A 12,388-nucleotide genomic window follows, 5' to 3' on the forward strand; every position below is an offset into this window, starting at 1 on the left:
AGTTTAAGATACACTTGTGAAACAATATCACTTATTCGTACGTAATTATTTTAAAAGAATAAATACATTTTATATTATTCTTCTATAACTTTTACCAATCTACTGTTTAAGAAATTAATAAGATGACAAATTAAAAAACAAAATATATATTAAAATAATATATTGGTTTTAAAGCACAAAAAATAAATTAAAACTAAATGATTTTTAAAAAAGTATGTCTTGATAAAAGAAAATGAGCAGGAGAGAATAATGAAAATAAAGTAATTTTTTTAAAAACAGTGGCTCTAACAGCTTTTTAATATCAATAAATAGTTGTATTACAATAATTAGCTTTGACAAGAATGTTACACTGATTGATTGTAACATTAAATATTGAGGAATTCTATACATGACTTGAACAAACAGAACTACCAACAGGGTTTTTCCCCCACACTTATTTTAAAGAATTCATCTGTCACCATTTTTGTTGTTTTGTTGTTCAGTTGTGCTAAAACATTGATGGTGCAATGTACAGAGACACATTGATCCTGGAACACTAACCCCCCCCCAGGAACAGAGATTGTCTTTCAAGGTGAAAATGACAGTCACAATCAGCATCACAACATGTTGACTCACTGTCACCAAACATTGACACATGGTTCCTAACTCCACGAGCAAATGTCGTCTCACGCTGGTGACCAGCACGAGCTCCACTGGCAGGTCGGATTTGGACCGGCTCGAGAAGTTCCAGAACCATGGCCTGGGTCAAAAACAAACAAACACACACACACACACACACACACACACACACACACACACACACACACACACACACACACACACACACACACACACACACACACACACACACACACACACACACACACACAGACACAGACACAGACACAGACACACACACACACACACACACACACAGACACACACACACACACACACACACACACACACAGACACACACAGACACACACACACACACACACACACACACACACGGCATTAAGAATGTCATTGTGGGGACTAAGTCTGGGAAAAACACATACTTGTGAGGACACTTTGTGGGCAGCCTTTTGACGGTTCCAAGTCCACGCCTCAACTTGAGGATGGCATTTTCAAGATAACTTGGGTTTCAATTTGGTTCTGGTTAAGGTGAGACATGTCAGAAAAGTTCGTCCAGCTATTCGCATTATTCAGTGTTGATACTTTCACAGCCACTTTCACTTTCCCTCCTTCAGGGGTGAAACTGCAGCCTCAGAACAGGTGTATAACAGGTGCGTCCCAAGTTAGGCCCGGGGGCCGACTGACTGACCCCCGTCCCCGAATGATAACTGATGTCAGTTTAAGACCTGGGTGGTGGGCAGCGATGCCTTCAGGTGCACGGCGACACCTGGCTCTTGAAGCCGTAGTTGAGCTCGGCTCCTCCACTCAGCAGGAGCTCCGTTCCTGTGCAGAAGGTCGCGTCCGCGGCGAGGTACAAGGCCGCCAGTCCGCACTCCTCCTCGCTGCCCATCCGGCCAATCAGCTGCCAGGAGAGAGAGAGAACCTCAGTCAGGACGGTGAGGTGACAGTGAGCTGCAAACATCCGATGAAAACATCCGATGATAGCAGTGTGAAAAGAACTCAACCATGAAGAGGAGAAAATGAAAATATCAGAGAACATTGAAACATTGGAGATGTCTGACCAAGTGGAATGAGAAAAATAAATATTGATGCATCAGCATAGTTCACATAATAGTTAGAAATTAAAAATTGAATATTAATTATCTGTTTGAAATGTCTGCAGAACAAAGTACAAATTTGTGAGTACAAATAAAAGGAAAATAATATTAAAAATATATATATGAACAAGCACCGCAAATAAAAATGATGAAAGCAGAAAGCAGGAGACAGAAAGTCTACGGCCGGGTCCCCAGACCCAGTCTGGTCCCTTCCGTCTGCCGACCTGGGAGCAGCGGCGTCTGCTCTCAGCCTCGTCCTCGCTGGCAGGTGTGGCTCGCTGAGGCTCGCTGAGGCAGCAGGTCTTGCATTTGCCTTTAAAAAGCTTCAGAGAGTTTCTGCCCAGCCAGTTTGGTTGGTCTCCAGTTCTACTTTGGTGGCACCGAACACGACTGAGCTCAGACTTGTTAAGACGCTGCGACTCGTTTCATCACCTCAAGTCTGTTGCAGTTGAATTTCTCATGTTATTTTGGAATGCAAAGGTCCTTAAAATGAAGATCCTGCTGCACAAGAATCATGGTGACTAATGTGTTATAGTCAGTCAAGAGCGATGAGTGAGTTTAACTGTCGTCAGCTGACATCATTTCCCATGGAGGAGGAGCGTGGGGGGGTTCTGAAGTTCAGCAGGTCATGTGACCCCTCAAGGAACAAACAAGCTGATGTCAGTACCTGGAAGTTCTCGCCTGCTCTGATGGTTGCTGCCGCGTCCGGAGTTTGTCCCGCCAGCTCCTCCCACAGAGGGGTCAGCACGTTACTGGGGGAAATACTGCAACACACGCACGCACAAAAACATGAAAATAACAAATAATAAAAATAAATAACAAAACAAAAGTGTTGCTAGTCAATCATAGAATAATAAAAAAATAATGATCATAAATACAAAATCAAACCTAAAAATTTATAAATTATATGTATCGATAAAAATATATGATCTACACACCTGCAAAATTTTATATGTAAAATAATTAAAGAATAAAACAAAAAAAAATCTAAATCAATGTATGAGCAAAACACGACACACAGAAAATCAAATATGTATAATACAGCGTGAAGAAACGTGAAAATGAAAAATTATTTTACTATTTTTAATCACAAAACAATAGAAATATATATATATAAATATCAAACGCATGATGTAATAACAAAAATGATAATACAAACCAATAAAAAAAATCTACAAAAAACTTTTCTACATTTATATTTACTGTTGCTTTTGTTCAGGGGTGTTTTTTGCTACACAATGTCCAGGGTTTCCACGACTCTGAATGGACTTGAAATTCTTATAACATTGAAATTCTGATACAAATATTTTCAAGACATGAAAAGAGCTTTAGTTGAAATAAGGTGATATAAAAACGTGAATATAGCCACCATGGTGGTTTATTGTGCTATTGTCAAACTGATGCAAAATAAACAATATTTTGTTGTTTAAATGTCTGAATGGCTCCATCATTGGATTCAGTAATATGCCACATTCATTCACATTGAGAAATGTGAATGAATGTGGCAAATATTCTTACACCATTACACCATGAATTACACCATGAATATTAAAAAAATGTTTCAGGGTACGAAAATCAAGATTTATGCAATGGAATAGCAATATTCCAAACTGTTAGCCACCGAGCTACAAACAAACAGACTTGGAAACTAGAGAAACCTTCTCTCACCAGTTGACTCGGACATTGAAGCGGCTTTCGTCCACGGCCATGGCCTTTGTCATTGACACGATCGCCCCCTTGTGGTTAAAACGGTACATTAGCACGTGGTGACGTCATCAGCGTGCAGCTCTCACCTTGGTGGCCACGTATGGCACGGCGTCCTTCTGACCCAGAGTGGCCACCAGGCTGGCCAGGTTGATGATGTTGCCCTGTCGCTGCCTCAGGAACGGGAGCGCGTACTGAGACCACACGGGGGGGGGGGCGGAGTCAGTGAGTGTGTGTGTGTGCCGAGAGCCCGAGGTGCCTAACACCACTCACTTTGGAGGCCAGGAAACAGCTGAGGAGGTTCAGGTTCAGCAGCTCCCGGAACTCCTCTGCCGTGGTCTCATCCGTGGCTTTGTGTGGCGGATCTGAGAGAGAGTTCAGCATCAGATTCAGGAATCACGTCACTGACCGCCTCAGACCTGCGCCAGTCACGTGAAATGACCAGCGGTTCATTGTAGTCATTGAAACAGTACCGGCACCCCCAAGCGGCGACACTACGCCACTACATCAACAAACTGGTCATTTGATCAGACTTTTAGTTTTCACCTGTTAAAAGATTTAAAGCGGTCACATTTGGGTCGAAAAACTACTTCGATTTTTTCTTAAAAATCTAAGGAATATATGTGAAAAATTTAAATAACTGCAGTGGAATCAGCGAGGTTCAATGGCATATTTCATTCCAACGTAATAGTGTTTAATGTTACTGTTTCATTGGAGGCAGGTCAGTTAGACCGACGCTTTCACTCGGTGTTGACACTGACTTGATATAGAAAATGCAAGCAGGTGAGGACGGACACATCTGATGGCGTAGTGATGAAGTTATTGGGATGTAAACAAACAGACGGAGGAGTCTTGTCTGTCAGGTGCGTGTGGTGGTTGGTCTCTGTGTGGAGGCAGGATGAACGCGACTGTGCAGTGGAGCCAGGTTTCCTGGTTCCACTTGTGGCCTCAGCTGACCCCGGGGGAGCGGGCCACTCACGCCAGCCAGCGTTGTTGACCAGGCAGTCGATGTGTCCGTGAGTCTGCACCGTGCTGGAAATCAGAGTCTGGGGACGGACGGTCACAGGGTTACAGGGTCACAGGGTCACTCTCAGAGCATCCAGCCGGGCCGCGTCCCGCTTCACACGTCAGCGTCTCTACCTTGATGTCGTCTTCCTGGGACACGTCACACGGCACGAAGTGACACGAGCCCGGTCCAGTCCGGTTGAGCAGCAGCTCCAGGTCTCCGCGCTCGGCTTCTGGAACCACCCAACAGACGGACGGTACATGTCAAGACACACATTCTTGATATTGCTCAATCATTCACAAGGAAGCCAGTTAACCCAGATAATGATTTGGAAACAGGATGCCAATGATCACAGTGTATGAAGCGCTTTGGCAGAAGGCACTGGGAGGATGAACGGACGTGAACTTGAACTTGGCCTTATTGACAAATACAATATGGACCCAGTCACCGAGGTTCAACAGCTGTCGTGAAACAGAATAAAAAACCTTTTACTTGCCGCTCTTCGCACAGAAAACCACCTTTGCGCCATTTTCCACTGCACAAACAAGCAGGTTCACGAGGTGAGAAAGGAGAATTGGGCTGAGCGGGACGTTTCAAGGCACAAATCTGATACCGAAGACTTTGACGATTCCTCTGCCGATCCCCCTGGAGCCGCCGGTCACCACGACGACCTTGTTCAGATAACGCAGAGACATGACAGCGCGATGTGGACGACGATTCTGGGCGGTGGTGAACTTCGGCTCGCTCGTGTCACCCGCGGGGCGCAGTTCTCAGTCACGTGACAGGCCTGAAGTTCCGGTGCCTTCAGGTGCTCACGGAACGATCAACGCGGCAGACGTTCAGTTTATGAAAATCGTTTCATTTAATAACGTAATGTCACTAAACCAGACAGCGGAGGCTTTGTTTGTTCTTAGTTAAATACTGAAAAGCGACTCACACGGAGCGAGGTCAAACCAAGATGCGGTGTTGACAGTGAAGCAGCAGCCGTCTCGTCCTTCCGGTGTCGTTTCAAAAACGAGAAAAAGAGAAAACCTTGTATGTTGCTTTCCCCCTCAACCTGTTTTTAAAAATTCAAAACGCAAGTTTATCTGACTAAAAATATTTTTAATCACGTATTAATCAAACATATTTTACGTATTGTATTATTATCAAACGAAAACAAATGATTTTCTCCATTATTCGCTGTTATTCTATTTTGTTTTGATTGCTAGATTGCTCCGATTTAAACTTTCAGCCACTGTTTGTAACATCATTTTAATGTGATCACAGCAGGACATGTGAACCCACGTGTTCACGTGTTTTCTGTGGTGTGTGAAAGGTCACCAGTCTGCAAACAGCAAGGTGTGTGGAGGTCAGAGGTCGCCGTTCACAGGCATTAGAGGTAGCCAGCGGGCCAGGGTTAAAACGAGGGTCCGTGAGGAGTCAGTGGTGCTCCAGGACTTCAGAGAAGCTCCGGGATTAAATTTCGGCCTGACAGCGTTTCCTCCAGGCAACTGAGCGGTAAAGAGTGAGTGACCTACAAACAAGCACAACCATCTCAACTTCGCCCCGCAGGAGGATTAACGCCTCGGCGGCCCCAAAGGAGCCAGAGGCCAGGGCCCCTCCCTCCCCTGAGGAAGGGTGGGTGGTTGCGGGGGGGGCATCACCATGAGTTAAGGGAGCGCGGGCTCCAGCTGGAGCTTTGAGGAGACGGGTTTGGATTCGCCAGGGACATGGTGATGCTGGAGCGTGATCCGACTGCACTGACTGACCATATATTTCTCCTTTAACATTCAGAGCTGAGGAGCACAGAGACTGAGGTGAGAAGCGAAGCATGGCTTGTCTGCTTCTGAACTAACACGTTTATTTCGTTTAGCATAACCTCAGCTTTCCAATCTACTGACCACAATCTACTGTGTCGTTGGGGTCTGTTTCTTCATCAAGGCTTGAGTGCGTATCCTCTAGGTACTCCCATTCACCCACACAGTCTGAAAATCGTATGCAAGGGGAGCTGGGGGAGGAAACCAGAGCACCAGGGCATGAGAACACATGTAGCAGAAAAAGGTTCACCCAAAACTTGCAGAGGGAGAATGTAGCAGAGGGAGGTCAGTTGGGAGCCGACACAGAAGCACCCGCCGCTGTAATTGCTATTGTTGTATTGGGAGAGCTGCCCTCTGGCTCAGCTCTTCATCTACAACTCATCAGTCTCACAAACCAGTGTCCAGCAAAATTGTCTCCTCACCCCCACGAGAGAAAGTCGGGGGGTTCCTCAGTGACTCGCATGCGGTTCATGCCATGTGACTGAGCACCTCAAGATAAAACTCAACGATGGGCAACCGGAGATGAAGACCTCGCAGGGACCTGAAGTTTGTCCAGGGTGAGTTCCAAACAACTATGTGAATGGAACCATATAGAGGTTACTCTGATGATGCATAGGAGGAAATGAACAAGGTGAGAATGGGACGTCTGCGACGTAAAACCGTCCCAAGAATCTCAACAAGAGGTATATACTTTTCTATAGGTCCTGGAAGCTGCCAGGTTCAGGTTCAAAGAGTCGGGATAAAGTCTTTGATTCCAGCCGAATGAACGTAAAGCGTTATCGTTGCTTCCTCTAGAGAACCACCCAGGCTGAGTCATGGACGACCAGGACAAAGGAGGCGGGACGGAAGGACAAAGCAAAGAAAAACAGGACTTTGAGGAGGCCAGCGATGACGGCAAGTGGAGCAAGGACCAGCACAACAAGCTGGAGAAAGAGTGCAGGCAGATGGTGGCGAATGGAAACGCCAAGCGAAGAAGCCGTCGTCTGAAGAGACGGAGCGGCTGGGCGCTGACCGAGCGGTTGGCGATCAATGTCTCGGGGATGCGCTACGAAACCCAGCTGCGCACACTGGCCCAGTTCCCTGACTCGCTGCTGGGCAGCCAGCAGAAACGTCTGCGCTACTTTGACCCGCTGCGCAACGAACTCTTCCTGGACAGGAGCCGGGTCTGCTTCGACGCCATCCTCTACTTCTACCAGTCTGGCGGGAAGCTGCGCAGGCCGGCCAACGTGCCTCTGGACGTGTTCATGGAGGAGCTGCGCTTCTACGAGCTGGGGGATGAGACCGTGGACCGCTTCAAGGCGGAGGAAGGCTTCCAGAAGGAGGAGGAGAAGCCTTTGCCCAGCAACGCCGTGCAGCGCCACCTCTGGATGCTTTTTGAGTACCCCGAGTCGTCCGGGGGCGCTCGCATCATCGCCATCATCAGCGTCATGGTCATCGTCATCTCCATTCTCATCTTCTGCTTGGAGACGCTGCCGGAGTTTAGGAACGAGAAGGAGCGAAGAGAGGTGAGCGACGGCGTGCAGCACGATCCAGAGAGAGAGGGGCTCGGTGCTGTCGCCAGTTGACCGAATGCCAAAGAAAAACACTGTTGCTGTTCAATTAGGCGTGGAGCGGCTCGTGCAAACACTCAAAACAATGCTAAAAGTTTAACAGCTGAGGTGCGAGCAAAGCTAAAGTTCTCTTCACCGACAACACAGACAGAAAAATGTCCATATTTCACATATGAATGACCAAAGTTTGAGGGTATTCTCTGCTCTGGTTCATGGACAGGACATCGTACAAAAGTCCCACTTCGTTAAGCGTAATCGACGGACAGCGAGGAGGAAGGAAAACAAACAGTTTTTTTTTTTTAAATACTCGGAGTTAAGACTTCGGTGGTACGAACCAGGAAGTCAGAATTATTACGTCACACTTGATACTCAAATAGTGTTTGGCGAAGCTAGCTCCCAATTTTATCCAGCAATAATAGTTAAAGACGATCATGTGACGACTACAGCCAGTACTAAAATCTGACACGCTGAGTCCGAGGAAAAGGAAGGAGAGAGGATGAAGTAAAGCCATTTACGAGAAGGGACGTGGCCATCCAAGCGCCACCTGCTCTTCTGGAGACCGCCAACAATTACATTAGCATGAAGCGCATGCTTGAGATACGGGAGCCGGAGGGACGGGGGTGAAGGCAGGAGGAAGGAGGCAGACTTCTCTTGCTGTCTTTACCCCGCCGAGATCGAAAGAGCTACAAATAGAACGATGACCAGTGCGCATGGACTCCAGCTCATAAACAAACGTCAGTATTAATAAACTCCTCCACTCAAAACGGAGTGGAAAAAAAGCCCGGCAGATCAGTTTTTATGAAGAGTCCCCGCGTGAGCGGAGACCTCTGCGGGGGAAATGTGAAAGACATTGCGGAGTAGCAGCACCGCCAATCTATGACAACCATGCGGCCACAGATACGCTCATGTGATCGGAACACCGGACACTCGGTTGCTACACAAACAAACAGGAGCCGCACGCACCTGCCACCGGCCTCGCACCCAACATTTGCTTTGTTGATTTCGCAGGTTAGACCTCAGGGTCCAATAATAGCTTTCAAAGGTCACTTCCTCAACATGTTCAGGAGGAGATAGATAGAAAGATGAATGGTAAAAAAGAGCTGAGCCAAAAGACATCACTGCATTACACTCGCTTCGTAGCAAATGAAGAGGTTTTTCCTGCAGGGAGTCATCCAGGAGTATAACCCCAAGAGAAGCCACTTTAAAGGCTTCATGTGTCGGAACTAACGGAATGTTTCGGATCCACAATGTCGACTGAACCAGTTCGAAGAAACGCCAAATCCACTGGGACTCTGAAACGCAAACCGCCGTCAGTAACCGACCTGCAGCAGATTCTGAGAAAAACAAACCAGAGAATCCTCAGACGCGTTTATATATAGTGAAACTGATTTATATCAAAGTCTGGGGGCTGTGTCGGGGAAGAGGAGTGAAAACGGAGATGAGGAAAAAGTTAGCACAGTATCACAGGCTACGTTAAAACTCTGATGACAGATGTCTCACTCGCCAAAGCGCTGAGGATGAGCTTTTATCAGCAGAGCTGTGGAGTCCAGGTTCTCTCTGGTTACCACGCTCTCTTCGTGGTAACCGAAGATATGAGGGCTCGAGTGTTTCCTCAAACATCTCTTGAAGAAGGAGAGGGACTCATCATGTTGGGGAAAACCTGCCAACAATTTTGGAAGGCCTCCATCAGCTCCTGCAGTGGAGGCGTGGCCTTCCACTGTTCAGAGGAGGGGTGCAGATGTTCCTGGCTTCACTGGTAGATGACTGTGTTTTATCAGTGTTGAAGGTTGTGAGACGGTGTTAGATGGTCAACTCTAGGGACCTGATCCACAGCACTGGTGAATGATGTGCTCCTTTCAAGACAAAACACGGAACAAACTCAAGGTCTAGGGGCCGAATTTGGCCCAGCACTTCATATTGATGAACTTGAATTCAAAACCATTGAAAAGTACCTCAATACATGACAAAGACTAGTGGTCAAACATCAAGCTAGCAAGCGGAGATGATAACTATCAAGAATGAATCTGGAAAATTCCTAAAAACTGATGTCGTTTAGAGCAGTGGTCCACAACCTTTTTCTCACCGGGGACCAGTCTACACTTGACCATTTGAACTGGCCCGGGGGTGAGAAGTTGCCACTTTGAACCGCCAGATAAGGCCTCTGCATGTCGGTGTGCTTGGCTCGCGGCAATCACCGACCACGATGAATCCATGTTTCAAGTACGACGCCTGCCAGTGTCTGTTAGCAGGAGAAGACTTTTCTTCTCCTGTCTCTTCACTGGGCCTTTTCCTCCGAGCATAGAAACTTTCCAAAGACGGCTGTTTCTCATTTTGCGAGCTTGTGGGTTACATTTTGGCTGTCATGTGACTGAGGCTTAACCAAAAGAATCCGGTCATTTTTCAAAATAAAAGCTCATTCAAACTCAGAGAATAGGTAAAACAGAAATTCTTTCTTGTGTGGCCCCACTGGTTTAGAGGATTAATTTTGAAGCTAAAAAACGAGAAATCCTGTGCTAAAATAAGCCTTCAACCATGAAGGGACACTGATATCTGATTCTTTTTCCGATCATTTACGGGATGTTCATGAAAATCTTAAAAAGAAATTGTGGCACATAATTAACGTTATTTCATCGCATAAACACAAATGCTAATGTCCTGTTGTTGCCGTTCAACTGTCAATGAAATCCACCCTGAAGCTTCTCCACTGTCTGTCCTGCAGCAGTACACCACCGCCCCTCACCCCACCATCGCCAACGAAACCATCTTGATACCACCTGGATTCACTCCCTTCCAGGACCCCTTCTTCATCGTGGAGACCGTCTGCATCTGCTGGTTCTCCTTTGAACTGGTCGTTCGGTTGATCTGCGCGCCAAGTAAGAAAAACTTTTTCAAAGATCTCATGAACATCATCGACTTCTTCGCCATCATTCCATTCTTCGTCACGCTGGGCACAGAGCTCGCCAAGGACAAGGGGACGCAGCCTTCGGTCTCACTGGCCCTCATCAGAGTCATCCGACTGGTTAGGGTCTTCAGGATCTTTAAGCTGTCTCGCCACTCCAAGGGCCTCCAGATTTTGGGTCAGACTCTGAAGGCCAGCCTGCGGGAGCTGGCCCTGCTCATCTTCTTCCTCTTCATAGGCGTCATACTATTTTCAAGCGCCGTCTACTTTGCAGAGGTGGACAGTCCGGGCACGGCTTTCACCAGCATACCAGAGGCCTTCTGGTGGGCTGTGGTGTCCATGACCACAGTGGGCTACGGAGACATGTACCCAGAGACCGTCGGGGGGAAGCTGGTGGGCTCCATGTGCGCCATCGCTGGCGTGCTCACCATTTCTTTGCCAGTGCCAGTCATCGTGTCCAACTTCAGCTACTTCTACCACCGCGAAATGGAATGCGAGGACAACACCGAGTACCACCACGTCGACACGGCGCTCTGGGAAAAAGAAGGCGACGATGATGAGGGCGAGGAAGAGGAGGGCGTCTCTGAATACACAGATGTCGTTCCCCTCTATGGACATCATCACCTGAATGCCTGCCCCCCTTTCAACACCCACTTTCTTTCAGGGCTCCGCGTCGGACCCGATGGGGAGCAGATGCTGCCCCATGCTGGGGAACCTCTGGTCACTCAGGTTTGAGCACCTGGTGCCACTCCATGACAGTTGCGCTGAAGGCACTGTGGATGTCTTATGAATGATTTGCATGCTTTTAGTTATTGATCCTTGTTGCCTGAACCAGCTAATAAAGTGACCAGTTCACCAGGAGTCCAACACAGTCTTAAAGAGCCTCAAGTAGCCCACCAATGAAGATGCTTGGACGCCTTAAGAAGCTTGACTGGAGTAGGACAAGAGGGTGCCAGACCTCTCCAGGTGGAGATAAATAAGCCACCTGTTTCCCAACTGGAGCTGCGCTTCTACTCTGAGCCTCTCACAGATGACCCATCTCTGAGGAAGACTGGTGAAACAGACGAGAAACCGCTCCTGGAAGGACATTGTTTCCAAGCAGGGCGGGTCATAAAGACTCTCAGGAGTCTACGTCATCTACTTCTAGAGGCCTTGTGAAGATCAAAGGCCATTGCTCGATAAAAGCCAAAGTCTGCAGATGACGCTTGCATCTTTTCATTTGCGTCACATGGACATGTTCGGACAAACAACAAACAGGTTCGGCCGTCTAATAAGTAACGTTGGGACCTGGCTCGCTCTTTTAAGACAAACAAACACTTGTGTTCCTCATGATGTGAAACATATATTTGCTTTTCTCTGTTGGAGTTAATGGAGCACCAGAGCTGCACTTGTTTTCAACACACCACATTGACGAACCATCAAGGTCTCAGGAGAGACACTTTTCCTGTTAACCTAGAAAATGTGATGAGTCGATGCGTAAGCTACAGCTAACGCTAATGCTAATTCCCGCCCCAAACAATAAAGATGCGTGAGTCAGGGGCGTCAAACTCATCATTTTCTCCACCCGTGCCAACTGATTCTGCCTCTAGAGGGCACACTCAGCGCTGAAACATCTCTGGGAGGAGAACATCTGCCTCCCACCGCTGCTGCTGGTTCTCATTAACAGTAGACACAGCAACTCTCACATGAGCTCTCCTCGAGTGATGCTCTCCGCC

The 12,388-nt window shown here is 47.4% G+C and overlaps 2 protein-coding genes across 3 annotated transcripts; one reads left to right on the top strand and one right to left on the bottom strand.

The window, feature by feature from the left end:
- Nucleotides 1-66: 66 nt before the first annotated feature.
- On the bottom strand, nucleotides 67-5,895 carry hsd17b14 (hydroxysteroid (17-beta) dehydrogenase 14). Of its 2 annotated transcripts, XM_053851149.1 has the most exons (9): nucleotides 5,039-5,891; nucleotides 4,922-4,960; nucleotides 4,560-4,657; nucleotides 4,399-4,465; nucleotides 3,693-3,784; nucleotides 3,509-3,613; nucleotides 3,384-3,451; nucleotides 2,383-2,479; nucleotides 67-1,519 (listed from the first exon to the last, which is right to left on the bottom strand). In XM_053851149.1, the coding sequence occupies exons 1-9, from the start codon at nucleotides 5,118-5,120 to the stop codon at nucleotides 1,367-1,369; spliced, it is 801 nt and encodes a 266-aa protein (XP_053707124.1). In that variant the 5' UTR covers nucleotides 5,121-5,891; the 3' UTR covers nucleotides 67-1,366. The 2 variants fall into 2 exon arrangements, with proteins under 2 accessions (XP_053707124.1, XP_053707125.1); XM_053851150.1 differs by lacking the exon at nucleotides 4,922-4,960 and having other exon boundaries at nucleotides 5,039-5,895.
- Nucleotides 5,896-6,121: 226 nt separating this feature from the next.
- Nucleotides 6,122-11,408, top strand: kcna7 (potassium voltage-gated channel, shaker-related subfamily, member 7). Its single transcript, XM_053850703.1, has 3 exons — nucleotides 6,122-6,224; nucleotides 7,020-7,729; nucleotides 10,494-11,408. The coding sequence occupies exons 2-3, from the start codon at nucleotides 7,040-7,042 to the stop codon at nucleotides 11,406-11,408; spliced, it is 1,605 nt and encodes a 534-aa protein (XP_053706678.1). The 5' UTR covers nucleotides 6,122-6,224; nucleotides 7,020-7,039.
- The last annotated feature ends 980 nt before the right edge of the window (nucleotides 11,409-12,388 follow it).

Source organism: Synchiropus splendidus, chromosome 19, assembly GCF_027744825.2.
Source record: "Synchiropus splendidus isolate RoL2022-P1 chromosome 19, RoL_Sspl_1.0, whole genome shotgun sequence".
Classification (NCBI taxonomy): domain Eukaryota; kingdom Metazoa; phylum Chordata; class Actinopteri; order Syngnathiformes; family Callionymidae; genus Synchiropus; species Synchiropus splendidus.

Coding starts and splice junctions, on each gene's coding strand:
- hsd17b14 (XM_053851149.1), bottom strand. CDS start 5,120: ATGTCTCTGCGTTATCTGAACAAGGTCGTCGTGGTGACCGGCGGCTCC. Junction 3,614..3,692: donor GCTGTTTCCTGGCCTCCAAA/GTGAGTGGTGTT, acceptor GTGTGGTCTCAG/TACGCGCTCCCGTTCCTGAG. Junction 2,480..3,383: donor TTCAATGTCCGAGTCAACTG/GTGAGAGAAGGT, acceptor CGTGTGTTGCAG/TATTTCCCCCAGTAACGTGC.
- kcna7 (XM_053850703.1), top strand. CDS start 7,040: ATGGACGACCAGGACAAAGGAGGCGGGACGGAAGGACAAAGCAAAGAA. Junction 7,730..10,493: donor ACGAGAAGGAGCGAAGAGAG/GTGAGCGACGGC, acceptor TCTGTCCTGCAG/CAGTACACCACCGCCCCTCA.